The 14,610-nt window shown below is 36.7% G+C and overlaps 1 protein-coding gene across 2 annotated transcripts in view; it reads right to left on the bottom strand.

Moving 5' to 3' along the window:
• Nucleotides 1–14,610, bottom strand: part of PTPRO (protein tyrosine phosphatase receptor type O) — a 224,642-nt gene that overhangs the window by 26,300 nt on the left and 183,732 nt on the right. The window contains exons 16-19 of one of the 2 annotated variants that reach the window (XM_023643174.2): nt 12,249–12,317; nt 9,866–9,949; nt 4,473–4,508; nt 1,046–1,127 (exon numbers count right to left, since the gene is read on the bottom strand). In XM_023643174.2, the coding sequence (XP_023498942.1) occupies nt 1,046–1,127; nt 4,473–4,508; nt 9,866–9,949; nt 12,249–12,317 (271 nt within the window). The remainder of the gene's footprint in view (nt 1–1,045; nt 1,128–4,472; nt 4,509–9,865; nt 9,950–12,248; nt 12,318–14,610) is intronic. The other variant, XM_023643175.2, reaches the window with a different exon arrangement.

Below are 14,610 nucleotides of genomic sequence, written 5' to 3'. Positions count from 1 at the left end.
GGGGGGTAGTTAGGAACTTTTGTATTTGATAATGTATAAGGTTCTTCTCATGCTTGAATTCTCTGCTAGAATATCCAGATCAGGACTCCAGCTGCTTCTTGCAGACCAAAGCTGTCCTTGGCTAATGAGGTCAAAGAAGAAATGAATATTAATAATGAGGAGAAAGCAGCCACATTCTACAATCTGGTATTTCCCAGGAAACAGCACCTGAGAGACATTTTAAAAACCTACAGTATTTACCCTTTTCCCTGGTTTCCCTGGGTCATGGGCCACTCAAGCCTTGCTGTAGAAACCTGAAGGCCGTGAGGGCATCCAGACTGTGTTATGAGCTGTGAAATATGTGGGAAGAAAACCTGAGCACCTGTTATATTCCTCACACTGCTGACATCCTAGACTTACTTGCTTCCATCTACTCTGACATATGGTCTTGGATTCAAAGAAATATGTGGGCTTCAGAGAAAGAAACAATTTTTTCTTCTTTTACACATGCTGTGCATAACTCTCTTTCTACAATTTCACCAACAAGAGAATACGAAACCTCACAAGGGAATCTTAGAATGCCAGTAGTCCTATAGTTATAAGAGCCCCATCGTGGGCTTTTCTATGCCCAGTTGACAAGGGGGGGGGGGTCTGTTTCATCCACCATCTACCCTTACCGTGGCCTAAGAGGTATGAGAAACACACTGAAAATCCCCTGACAGTGAAATTCTGTTTCAGGGCTCAATCTTCAGCTTGCTTTCCCCTGCACTCTTAGTGGCCTTAGTTTTCAATGATGGTGTCTCCTATAAGCATGCTTGTTCTTCCCAGCACCTCCTCTGATCTCTCCTTCCCTTCATTTGTGCCACCCAAGTCCTGACCTACAAACGAAGGGTTGACATCCTTGCTCTGACCGAGCGGATTAGACGCCCCTGAGCCCAAGGACCATCCTGCCCGTTATGAACAACATCACAAGCACTGTTTAGTGGGCTGGGAAATGATGCCAATACAGTTCCCATGCCCTGTCCAGCACAGAAAGCAGGAAATAGGAAACACTTTGTCCACTCACCTCAAATTGAAGAGAAAATTTATAGTCAGAGTCTTTGGCCATATCCTTGATGTAGGCGTCAAAGTCGTCCAGTTGAACCGGGCTTTGTCAAACACAAAGAAAGACATGTTTTAAGAATTCTGTTGATAGGTATTATCTATTGTTTAACACCATATTTCTCAAACGTGAACGATTTTCTTGGAGAAAATAAAAATTTTACTTCTCAAATGTTAGCACTCATCTTTCTTTCTTTTTTTGGGGTTAAAGCTACAAGTCCCTATCATGTTGTAATTCAAAAGAGAACCATATGTATTAAACTTTCTTGTGATAGGAGAAATCTCTAGATTTTAAATTGGCTCTTATTCCAGCAGTGAAATATTATATATATGTGTACTCATATACACTTGTATATGTGTTGTTTCTAGAAAACTCTGGTTTATGGGAAAGGACAAAGGATTAGAGTCTGAAGACCTGTTTGAATTATGATTTTGCTTTTTTGACTGTGTGATCCTGGAGAATTTACCTAACTCTTCTGAGTTCAACATTCTCATCTATAAAATACTATAGTCATGCCTACTTCACAAGGTTGACACACGCCATATTGAAGAATCTTGTAGGTTTAAGCAAGCTTTACAAGTATAAGGAATTGTGCCATCTACCCAGAGCAGAGGCACGGTGGTGGAATGAAGCATTTCTCCAGAGAGCTCCCAGTGCCTCGCTCTGAGACAGCCATGTTTCAAGGCTTGCTTGTCTATAGAAGTATTGAGATGGTTCAGAGGTACAATCAAGTAATATATCCCAGCTTATGTTTCTGCATCTGTAGCAGAAGTTCTCACCTCTTTTCTAGTGTTTTTTTTTTGTTTGTTTTTTTGTGCATGTGCATGAGAATTAAATTTTATTTCCTGTAGTTTACTGTGGCTGCTTATCTCTTCTTGAGCCTACCTGTACCAATCTGCTCCCTAAGCTTCTGCAGGATGCCACCCTCTGTCAGCTAACCTAAGTCTTTCCACCTTGGCAGGGTCCACATAGTTGACCTGTCCCTTAGTCTTGTTGCAGCTTTTTCAACTTATATCATCTACCTGTGGTCTTACGTCTTACCAGGAAATACATAGTGTTTAATAGGTATTTGTCTAAAGTTGTTGACTAGCTAATCTGATAGATTAATTTAGGTTAAGATTTTAGTAAATTTTAAAAGGCATTATACGTCCCAGTAATATATTTAAACTTTAATAGTTTTACTTAATAATAGTAACATTAATGACTTGTATCCATAAAACTTACTATAGATCATAAATATTCACATATATTATCTTGCTTGGTTGATGGTTGAGGCAGCCATGGACAACATTAGCCCCATGCTCCAGATGATAGAACCAAGGCTCAGAGAGTTAAGTGAGTCATCCAACATCACGTGGCTACTAAGCGTAGAACCCTTACTAGAACCCAGGGAGAATGATTCCTGGTTAAAAGCTTTCCCACTTCAAACTTGCTGTCCTCCAAAACAATGGCTGAATGTGGGGCTCCTGGCCTGGAATGGACTATATTAGAGCTGCACCATCTGGCTGCTGTCTTTGAGCAGTGCGTTGACCTTAAAGTTGGATTTAATCATTCTAGTTTTCATCTCATTACCAGGCAAATGGGAGCATCAAGATGGAAAGTGAATTGGAGAAAATATTTATGGGTTAGAAAAAGCAAAAGTAGGAAGAAGAGGCAAAATAAAGACAGAGGAAGAATCAGCAACTAGAAGAATGAGCATCAGGGTGAGGAAGAAGATGGCAGGGAGGAGAAAAAGAAAGCTGAAAGGGAGCAGAGATCAACAGGACAAAGATTTAAAGGGAAAAAGGGAAAGAGAAGGTGTGGAAAGGAGTGGTGGAATGAAGGTAAGTGGAGACAGGAAAGGGGAGCTGGGGGTGGTGGGGAGGCGTTTGAGTGAAAGAGAAAAGTAAAGAAAGGTGAGCAGGAAAGGCCCTCAAGAAATGGCTTTTAGAGAAGCAGGGAGGATTAGAAGGAAAATAAGAGGGAAGGAGGAAGTTAGTGTGATGTGAGGTTTTGGCTTGTGGGCAGTGCCACCAATCCCACACTCTACCTCAATTTTTGTCCACATCCTGCTTCTCCTTCTCCTGTCTGCCTGGGTCTTGGGAGGAGCAAGCCCTGAAAGAGTCTCTGCTTTTGGTCCTAAGACTCTGTCCTGTAACTTCTCGAGTCTATGCCTCTCTACCTCACTTAATAACCCAACCAATAATTTGGGGCAAGAAAGTCTTCCTGTTTCTGTCAAATCATTCCTTCCAGGTGGCAGTCCTCCTCCTCTGTTTCAGCTGATCTTGTCTTTCCTACATCACTTGATACATGCAAGTGGAATGTGTACTCATTAGATTTAGGAAAAATTATCCTGTTATTTATATGTGCCACAAAATTATATGTCACTCAAGGCTAAATAGAAATATTTTTGCATCCACTTTTCTTTTGTACTATGTACTCCATGGTTTCGTCCCATTAATGTGGATGCCATAGATCTGGCCGGAATCTCTAATTGCCTCATATGAATTCACCAATATTCTATCTTACGTAAGCATCAAAGATGAACTCTATTTATAGGAATGGTCTACTTTTTATATGCAGTGTTTTAATTAAAGGCCTAGAGGTGATAATCTGGTTAGTCTTTTGAAATCAACTGATGGCTAATTTTCACTCATCACAATCTTAATTCTTATGACATAACAGTTTAGTAGATAGTGAAACCACAGGCTATCTAGAGAAATTATCCTTTTCTATTTACTGTAAACATTTACTGAGACAGCATTCTGCCAAGTATTTATTATAATATCAAAGAGAGTGAAAGCCTTTTCCTGCAATAAGCACAGAATTTCAAAATACAAAATGGCAAAGGTTTTTAGACAACTTTGATGTAGCTAAATATTAGATTTTTTATAGATTTAGAATAGCAGACTTCCTTCTGCGAGACTTATAATTCTGGATTGTCCATTCTGTCTCAGATTTCAAATGGTGATTATTTTCCTTATTCCTGACGTAGTTTCTGTGATACACTTTCTCAGTGGTCACTGCCATCTGTTTGTATAAACACACAAACACATAATAGCTTAGCCATTATAATATACATTTGCCTCTTTCTTAAGCGTCCCTTCTATTTAAAGATAAGCAATCTCTTTAACTTGAAAAGTTTAGATTATTACGAAGAGCATTCATTTTTATATGAAATATTTGTAAATGAAATAGTAAGAAAAACTTACATCAAAGTTGCTAAGAGACTAGATCTTAAGTGTTTTCACCACAAAAAGAAAAATGATAATTATGTGACATGGCGGAGGTGTTAGTAAAGCTACAGTGGTAATCATATTGCAATATATTGAGTATCAAATCAACACATTGTACACCTTACACTTCCACAACCTTATATGTCAATTATATCTCAATAATAAAAAAAACTTACTTAGTCAGTTTCCTCTTCTTTAAACCATTTTTACTCCTGAGAATTAAAAAAAAGACAAATTTATCTGGGCAAAAGAATTGATAAACATAATGATTAAACTTGAAGAGTCTTCAATAATTACATCAGGCACCTCAATTTTATTTAATTTTCATTAAACATATCTCATGTTTGTTTAATTACTTTTCCTTAAATGAGAAGATAATGATAATAATTTCAGATTCACTTTTACAAATTTGATTAGGCTGCACTTCATAGATCATATTTTCCAAAAACTGAATTCTAGAAATATAATAATTTCTTGCTGCCAGTGAATAAGTTGCTAAAGTACTTTGTAAATATATAGAAGTATCCACTGCCTGAACACTCCAGGCTCTACAGGCAAGAAGAAAAGAATCGGAGAATAAAAGTGAGCACTGACGATGGGAGGGTGGATGTATTGGTCTCTTAATTAAAGACTAAAATAAGCTTTTCAGACATTTTTGTTGGGCATGTGAATTTGTGCTATCGTGTTGGCATGTGTTTTATATAATTCTCTTATGGCATTGTTCTTATTCAATTTTGAATTAGTTTTTAAGCTGTCTGAAGAACTATCTGCTTGTTCTGAATTCATGACTAGTCTGTATGCTCAAACACATGCAATGCTAATGTATGCTTCATACATAATGCTGTGCATGTCAATTACATTTTTAAGGGGATATTTAGGGTAATCGTTTTCAACCAACAAGTAAGACAATTGATCTAAGTTAGCTAACGCTAAGATAGTATCTACTGAAACACTTAAATATTGTATTTTTATTGTCTTATTTAAATGATAAATATTGATACATGACTGTGAGTGACAATTTTTATACGTAATTTTTGAAAGTCTTTAAATATCAGTGGAAGCACCCAACCTTTCAGAAAATAAACAATCTGTGGTAAATAACCAGCTGTGATCTGAGGACTGTCATGTGCCAAAATGTTTATTTATATTGAAAATTATGAGTGTTTGAATACCTCCACTTCTGGAAAGCCTTAGCAGAATCAAGCACACATCCTCTGTGCTTTCATAGCCCGTTGCTTATGGAGTATTTCTCACATGGTCTGACTGTCGGTTGCTTATGCACTTCTTGATAGACTGCCCTCTGCCCCCAGAGCTGAACACAGTTAATGGTACGCGTAGGAGGTGGCCAACAGATGCTTATTTAATTGAATTGAAACAAAACATCTTTGCTGTGTCACGCTCATGACTTTACTTAATGATTCAATTAAGAATTTCATTCTAGAGTTGGGCATGTGAGGTCCACTTGGGGAAATGGGGCTTGTGGATGGAGTGGAAGTAATGCAGGGTAGGAAATGTAGGGAAATATCCAGAAAGAAAAGTGGTGTTTCTGGTTTTCATTTTCTGGTTTCACGTAGTTTGAGTTCTTCTTCCTTCTGAGTAAAGACAATCCATTCAATAGTTTCTATCCTGTTTTTTCTCCTTCATCCTCTTTGTCTTCCATACTTGGGATTTAGAGGGAATAGACACACCAATTTTTACTTTGCCTCTCCTTCATTCCCTCAAGACACACTGTAATGTTGGACAGAGCTGTATCATATAGGCATTTGAAACCTAAAGAAATACTTACTGAGTAACTTTTTACTTAGCTCTTGTGATGATAATTTAGTTAACTTTAGGAATCCCACATTTATTTCGCCGAGTAGGAGCCAACTACTTTAGTGCTTTACAAAAGCAGAATATTAGCATAGACAACTAACAGTTCTGGTAAAGTCAGGAGGCTGCCAATATATTTTGTGATTGGGAGTAAAATTTAAAAAAAATGGAAACCTTTCCTATCCAAACAGACTTTAAGGGAAACTGGGGCGAAATAAATGTATGTGGGAGGGTGACACTGAATAAATTCAGGGCTGAGTTTTTAAGCTGCTACTATTTAGCAGTGGTGTAGACATCTGATTCATGGAGGGGAGTCACTTTTATTTTTTTTCAATCTCATTCATTGATTGAATGAGCTTTAAATACAATGTAAAGTTCTACCACATGTTTTGTATGACATTGTCATACACTTATCTTCATATGTGTGTAAGTGTATGTCTTCATGATGTGTGTACAACTTTCATTATTCTGATTAGATTTTGCTGAATTCCTGTAGATTCCAAAAGGTTCCTGTATCCTAAAGATATGGGACAGGATAGGACTGAATTATGAGACTCCACAGAAACACTGATAGAATTTTCCTACATTTTCAGTTGCTGTGCTAATGCTAAGACTAAAATCAGAGGAAAATTCACTTTTAAACATGTAAGTTAAGGCTTTGCTAACAATTTTAACTTCAGTACATTACGGAAAGAGCTAGTGTGTGTGTACGTTACAGTGAAAATTTTGGGTAATGATTACTTAATGTATCTTCTTGTCTTTGCAAAAGATTTTCTGAATAACATAAATAACAGCCATCAGTCATACACTATATATACATAGAGGACCATGCACTGCTTTTAGCTTTTCTGTTTCACTTATATTAGGCAAGGTTCTAAACCCTAATGACTTCAAGAAGTTAAGATGAATTCTTCATAAGTTCTTCATGGTTATGACAGTCTTGGAAAGCCAAACAGACTGAAATTCATTCCAAAGAGGAATACGAGGCAATGGCAGAGACATGGGATTTATAATGGTTAAAAACAAACAAAAAAACCCCCAAAACATAAACCCCCAAAACTCTAGATGCCCCCAATTTCATAAGCACTACTTACTCTTTTATGAGCTAAATGGAAATCATCCTTAAATCTTAAAGTGGCCTTTAGAGTTATATCATTCTCTGAATAGAAGATGCAATAACCATGAGTAAAGCTGAGCAGTTTAAACTCAATGTTACTTCGTGCTTAAAATGTCAACTGTTGAGGACTGAATACTTGAGTAGAGTATGGGGTGACTATAGTAGAAAAAAAAGAGAGTAATAATACTGAATCCAGATAGAGCTAGCCCAAATGAAGTGAGCTTCTTTGAACAGGAAACACAATCTGAGATCATGAGTCAGAAATCCTGGCAGAATATAATCTTGAGACTAAGCCAACGGGCACTGGTGCTCCACACTGATTCTGCTATCATCTCTGGAAAAGATTCAAGCAATACTATGAGAGAGGAGCCTCTTGATTTCCACACAACCTACAGAGCCATCAGGAGGATTTTAGAAAATCAACAGGAACATATATTTCCATGAAGTCGACAGTTTAGAGAAGCTGGACAGAGTGTTAGGAAGGAGGAAGGGTGGGTGGCTCTATTATTTGTGGTGGTTGTTAGCAGGGTAGGTGACATATGAAGACAAACACATCTGATGGAGAATTAAAAATGACTATTTAGCAAATGAAAGCAGGGGAAAATATTCACAAGGTATTAGATGAAGAGAGAAGTGGTAAACAGTCAGGAATTTGGGTGGGTTTGTGAGTACTGCGTTATTCTTGAAGGAGCAGGGACCATGAATATTACTTCTTTTATAGCTGGCATGGCACAAGCCTAGGGCTGAAAATACGATTATGTTCAGCGTGTTTCCATTGATTGATATGTGGGCAGTTTACTGAAAGTGACCCAAAGCATGGGGCTCTGTGTTTTCTCTTCTCTTCTCACCTGAAGATAACCATTTATAATCTCAAGAACATGCTTCTAAAAACTGTTGAAGGGCTTTTTCCCCCTAATTTGGGTCTCATGCTATTTGATCAGTACTATATAGCAGACCATGAAAGGGTTGCTGAAATTTGAAGATGTGTTCATCAGGGGCACTAAGAAATACATGCAAATAAGCATAGGCTCACCTAATATAAGCTTAAAACAAACTGTGGAAAATGAGAAAGTCCAAGAATTAAGCAGGAAAATGAATATAATATTATAGACATCTTTCATTTTAATTGAAATCTGTGGAGGGTAAATTTAAGTATCCTTTTTGCTACAAGTAATCTAATGATAGGTTGAATACTTGAGGATGATTAATAGATGCTCAGTTAAAAGTAAACGTATGTTTTGAAGGTGAAAACAGAATTTATGTGCACTACTCATACCTATAAACTATCTGATGTTAAATGCTTAAAATATTGAGTTGACTATGGTGAAGCCCTATACTGAAAACTGTTGTTAAAACAAACTTAGAATAACAGCAAGTGGGTCCTTATACCCAGTACATTCCTCTCTCTGGCTTTATTACTTATACATTGATGTTTACTATGTTTCAAAAATTTTCCTCTTGTCTCTCTTTTTAAATAAAATACAAATTCTGGTATCAACAATCTCTGTTGTGAGGAAGTCTTTTTTTAATATTTCTTCCATTGCAACTTGAAGTCCTAAACTTTGCCAGCTGTTTCCTCCAGAGGCGCTGAAGTACATTTGATCAATTCGCTTTTTAAATAAATAACTCTCCAGATTGCTTTTCATCTTTCCTTCTCCCACCCCGTGGGCCATGTTTTCCAGTCCATGAACTATTTTTATTGCTTTTTTCTGAGTTCTTCTCAAGTTGTTCACGTCTGGATCTGTATGTACATAATTTAGTACCTAAACACCATAGGCTAATACTTAAGGACAGTGACTTTTTGGTCAGTTTTCGGGGACGACTTTACCTTTTTTCTTATGGCTCAGGAAAGGAAATACTCCTTCTAGATACTTTAGTCCCAGAATTCAAGACTACTATTATTATATTTTATAAAAATGAAAAAGATAATCTTTGAGATTTGACTATTAAAATGATTTAAAAGTCAAGAAAATAAGATTTAAAGGAGATTACTTTTTACAGAGGAAAGAATAGATTTCAGAGAGACCCGGGTTTGGAACGTAGATTTTTTTATATAGTAGTGTGATGTTAAGATAGTTAATCTCCTTAAGTCTCTATCTCTACATGTCTAAAATGAAGCTGATAATACTCTCTGCAGAGTTGTGGGGACAATAAATTAAGATAATTATACGTAGAGGCTTGCACACAGTCCGGTGCTCAATATTCATGGGGTTAGCACTATTATGAAAACATGGAAGCTCCAAATATGGAGGATAGTACTCTGAGTTTCTCCACCTTAATGCATTTCCACCTTCTTGGAAATATAACACTGTCTGATGGATGGAGAAGGTAAGGAAAATGGAAAGCATCATTTACAAAGATGGGAGGCCAACGGATTGACTCAATGAAGAAACAAATGGCTTGTAATAAATGGAAGAAAAGCTTGCCAAAACATCACAAGAAGAGAATTTAATTGGGAAAACATTATTGTTAGCATCTTGATACCATTAACTGCTTTAATCTGTTTCAATACATGATTAATAATTTTAGATGCTGCTAAACACATAAAATAATTTAAAAAATTTTTCCTTTTTGTTTACTTCCTGAAAGCTAACTTTGAAAGATTTTGTGTTAGGTAAACAGTAAAAAAAAATCACTTACCAAGGATTAATATAAAATGCCAAAAGATAATCAGTCCAAAGACATGAGGGTAGCAGAGTTAAGAAAGCAAATATACTCCTACGCCTGTGAGCATTAATAGATAACAGATGTAAAGATGAAAAAGTGGCAAGAGTTAGTAATATAAACTGTGAACAGATATCAGTAAATTACCTACTGGGATCAATTAAAATGACAAGCACCTTAATTACAATTAAATATTATTCCATTCTGTGAAATTTAGACACGAAGGTTTAAATGCTATAATATTGCCCAAATCAGTTTTATTCACACACGGCCTTATTGTAATCAGGTATATTTCTTTCAACTTATTTTTTGTTAGTTAATCTGCTATTAGGTGATTACATTTTGCATTTAGTTAAATGAGGCTCTTTAAATGCCTCATTAGTAATCTCGAGTCTTATTCTTGGATATTACCCTTGCAAAGCTTAAGCTTATTTTAAGAAATCTCTATAACATCATTTGATGGCTAAGAGCAGCCTGTGTGAGGAGGTATAAACAGTCAGTTTATGTATACTGATTCTGGGAAAGACTCTAAGCTTTCAGGCCACATTCTTATAAAGCTGTACTACTAGGTGTGTATTTCTATGTTCTTTTTAGTTTAAAGGAATACATCATTTCTAAACACCAGCCCTTAAAACAGAGGTATGGTAGGACACTCAGGTGCCTTTCATTTAAGATAAGTAGCTCATCCACTACCTAGTCAGTAATCTTACTATATTCAGTTGGATGAGAGCAAAATTACTTCATTTCACTTTAATTCTAATTCAGACTGTTGATTTAAAATCCCTGGTTTGAATCCAATTTCAGATATTTGAATTACTTGTAAAATAGAACAATCATTCACATAGATTTAAAAATATCCCATGGCTGTCTCTATAGTAATTCTGAGAATCAGGGGAACAAATGCTGTCACCTTGTCACTTAGTTGCTACAAATCCCCACTGAGATATACCTATTCTCAGTTAGCCAGAAAGTGCTGGTGTTGGCAAAACTGTCTTTGCCAAGTGCAGCAGAAGAATTGTCTTGATTTTATAGAAAGGTCCGGAAGCGAACTCTCTTTTGCCTCAGTTCTCCCATAAATTCTACACATTGTGCCTGGTAGTGAAGTCGGTCAATATGCAGCTCTCCTGAGTCACATGGATAATTGGATCAGTTCCTACATGGGCCACTCATCGCTGCTCTGTCACTGGGCCTTTTTTCGGGGTGAGCCAGGCAAGAAGAAAATATCAGTGAGTCAGTCTCTTAATCTGGGAAAGAGTGGCAATATATGTGAACAAACCCAGAAATGTTTTCTGACTTTTTACCATCAAGAGTGAATAGGTTTCTTTTTCTTCGCGGTTGGATTAACCATATTTTAAAGCAAAATTCCATTCAGGCTAAAATTTTAAAATAGCATAACATATTGTCTTGTTAAAAAGAATCCTATTTCAATTAGATTTTCAACTAAAGTGGGTATCAACTAGATGCCCATCAGGGAGGCAGAATTTATATTTTAAATAAAGTCCTCCTTCCCTCTATTGATCATATAGAGTTTCCAGTCTCACATATCTATTGCTTTAAGATTAACCATTTTGGGGGATTAGGAAACAGAAAAAAACATCATTTACCAAGGATTAATATGAAATGTATACATTTAAATGTGCTTTGCATGGCTGCTTGCAAAAGAAACAAACTAGATCATGTAAGCAGTGCTAGCTTCATATTAAATCGTTACTCAATTAGCAACTTAGTTGGGTATTGATGGCGTGTATAGGATTGTTAATTCTCATGTATCATCGTGATGGTATGATGCCAACCAGTTTAATCTCCTGACAATGCTTTCTTAATTCTCAAAATACCTCCTCCCTCCAGCATACTCAAGTATAAAGAAAAATGAGGCCATGTTTTCTCATGGACTTTCCTGGCTTTGATACTTATTTACCTGTAAGTATAAGAGTTGAGAGCCCTGGGCTGTATACTTCTGGATTTGGGAACAGAAGTGGTGGCTCATATCTCCAGGCACTGAAACCTGAGTTCTAAATAGAGATGCTGCTCTGTCTCCTGCTGCTTCAGTGGTGTGGCTCCTGCATGTAAGCCCTTCTTTGGAATGGTTACGGGGTACTTGCGTGACTGAGTTAGTTCTTGGTTTAATAGAGTAAATACAGGGCAGACTACTACATTTTCTCTACTCCATAATTGTATTAAACCAATATATCCCAATATACACTGTGAAGAAGATCTAACCTTTGTAAGTCCATTGTCAAAGAAATTATGAAAGGATAATCAGACAAAACTATTTATCCCCAAAAGATAGTACAATAAAGTTTGGAGTGCACACAGCATAGCTAAGGTATCTAGAGGCTTGTTGCAGAAGAACACTCACCAGTTGTATGGAAGCTTTCCATCCCTCTCCAAAGATGCAAAGTTGACAAAAGTTCCTGCTCCACACTCCCTGTTTGAAAGGAACCACGAAATCAAGGTTACTGCTTGGCAGCGCATTCTTTTACCTTGACATGAAAGAGAGTCTTTACTGGCTTATCACAGCATTACATTTAAAAAAATCTAATAAAATTTCCATACATTCCTCTTTCACATTCAATGAAAAATAGAAAGATGAAACGAAACAAAGCAACATTTCACAAGGTCACACACACCCAAATCAAGTTACATGAGGCCAGAAGGATTCGGTTCACAATCCTTCCCAAAGGGCTCTCAAGATCCTAACATAAATCTTTGGACTATTTGGGGTATAATATTTTTTACAAAGACTTCAATAGTAGGGTACAGAAACTTTCCTAGATAAACTGAGGGTTTCCATTTTTAGCAAATATTCTTTGTGGGTTTTTTTTAAAAATAGCATTTTGACTTTCTCTCTGTAACGTTGGTGGATCAAGCTGAACTGTTTCCTTTCTCGAAAATTTTCCCCTCATGTCGTGATGGCCATATTATTCATCACTTGAGATAAGAGCAAAAGAGTGATGCATATTGAAATAGACTGGCTTTGGTAATGCCTCTTATCCAGAATGTTGCTTATTAATCTGTCAGCAGAAAATACTGTTGAAGTGTTTTTTCTGGAAGTGGAGGAAAAAGGTAAACATATTTTCATGCCTTCTCCACCTTTATCTAATAATATACATGAATAATGTAGCTCACTGGCTGGTGCATCACATTTTTGCCTCTATAAGAAATTAATGGCCTTATTCAGAGTTGAAGCAGAGATTTTGACATTATTGGCACATGGGCTAATTACTTTAGTTATCTGCCTGTTCTTATTAGTGTGTCCTGAGAATAGTTTTCTTCTTTGAAAAATACACTAACATATTACCATATCATGTTGTGCTATAAATTACACATTGCTAATTAATTTTCCTATGTCAATTTCCTATTTATGGTATTTATTTGACACTCAAATTCAAAGATTCTTTTTTTTCTTTTAAAGATTCTTTTTTTTTTTTTTTAAAGATTGGCCCTGAGCTAACGTCTGTTGCCAATCTTTTTTTTTCCTTCTTCTCCCCAAAGCCTCCCAGTACATAGTCGTATATTCTAGTTGTAGGTCCTTCTCGTTCTGCTGTGTGGGACGCCACCTCAGCATGGTTTGATGAGCAGTGCTAGGTGCACACCCAGGATCCCAACCTCTGAAACCCTGGGCTGCTGAAGCCTAGCACGTGACCTTAACCACTTGGACATGGGGCTGGCCCTCAAGAGTTCTTAATCTGGGGTCCAAGGATAGAATTCAGGGCTGTAGGGACATATGTGGAAAAAAGCACATCTTTTTTTCTGAAATTTAGCAGTTCCTTCAATTATTAAAGCAGACAACAAGCCACAATAACATCATCAGTTCTTATGAAATTTACTAACAATAGAAATTGCAGGTCATTCCCCATATGATTTCCCAAGACACAGCCCTTAAGGAGAAAATAGCTCTTATAGACTAATGTATCTTCTTAGCACCTAGAATTGTGTATTCACTTAGAAAGTGCTACTTATATATTTGCTATATATTTATTGACTGAGTGCACATTTGTGACAGAAAGGGTGGCGGTGCTGTCGATCAGAGTGGGGAGCATGTGAAGAGGTGCAGGAGGAAGAAGAGGAAAGGATGAGCTAAAAAAAAAGAAATTGGAGATATTTTTCTATAAAAGACCTGCTGCAGATATTGAAATATTATTCATCACTCTGATGAAATCATGAGTTATTAGACATCCTACTAAATATTATCTAATGTACTAATAAAGGAGAATATAATACATTTGTTTTTTAAATATTTTGATTACCATATTTTAATATAATTAAAATCTTCTTAACCCTATGTATTTTATTTTATGCACTTACAAAGAAAGCATTATTCTTGGAGGAGATCCACAGGCTTCATCAGACTGCCAGAGAGGATCATGGCACAAGAAAATGTTAAGAATCTCTGCTCTAATGACCAGCTGGCAGAAGTAGAACCACTCCTCCTAAGTGTCTTGTTGTATACACCACAAAAAATGCTCAGGCAATAATACCCTCATAAATATCATGACTTCCATTACTTCATCTCTACCAGCCCCTCCACTATCACTGCTATGAGCTCATATTTATTGCATACTTCCTATGATGCTAAGCTTTTACTGCATTATTGCACCCAATTATCCACTGCTGTAGGGGCTATTATCATCTCTTCTTGATATACATTCTTTCCCTGGCCTCCAGTCTACCACACTATCTTAGTTTTCCTTACACTCCACTGGATGCCTCTTGTCAGT

This window comes from Equus caballus, chromosome 6 (assembly GCF_041296265.1).
Source record: "Equus caballus isolate H_3958 breed thoroughbred chromosome 6, TB-T2T, whole genome shotgun sequence".
NCBI lineage: Eukaryota > Metazoa > Chordata > Mammalia > Perissodactyla > Equidae > Equus > Equus caballus.
The sequence above is the reverse complement of the archived record's forward strand: the minus strand, read 5'-3'. Positions and strand labels throughout refer to the sequence as shown.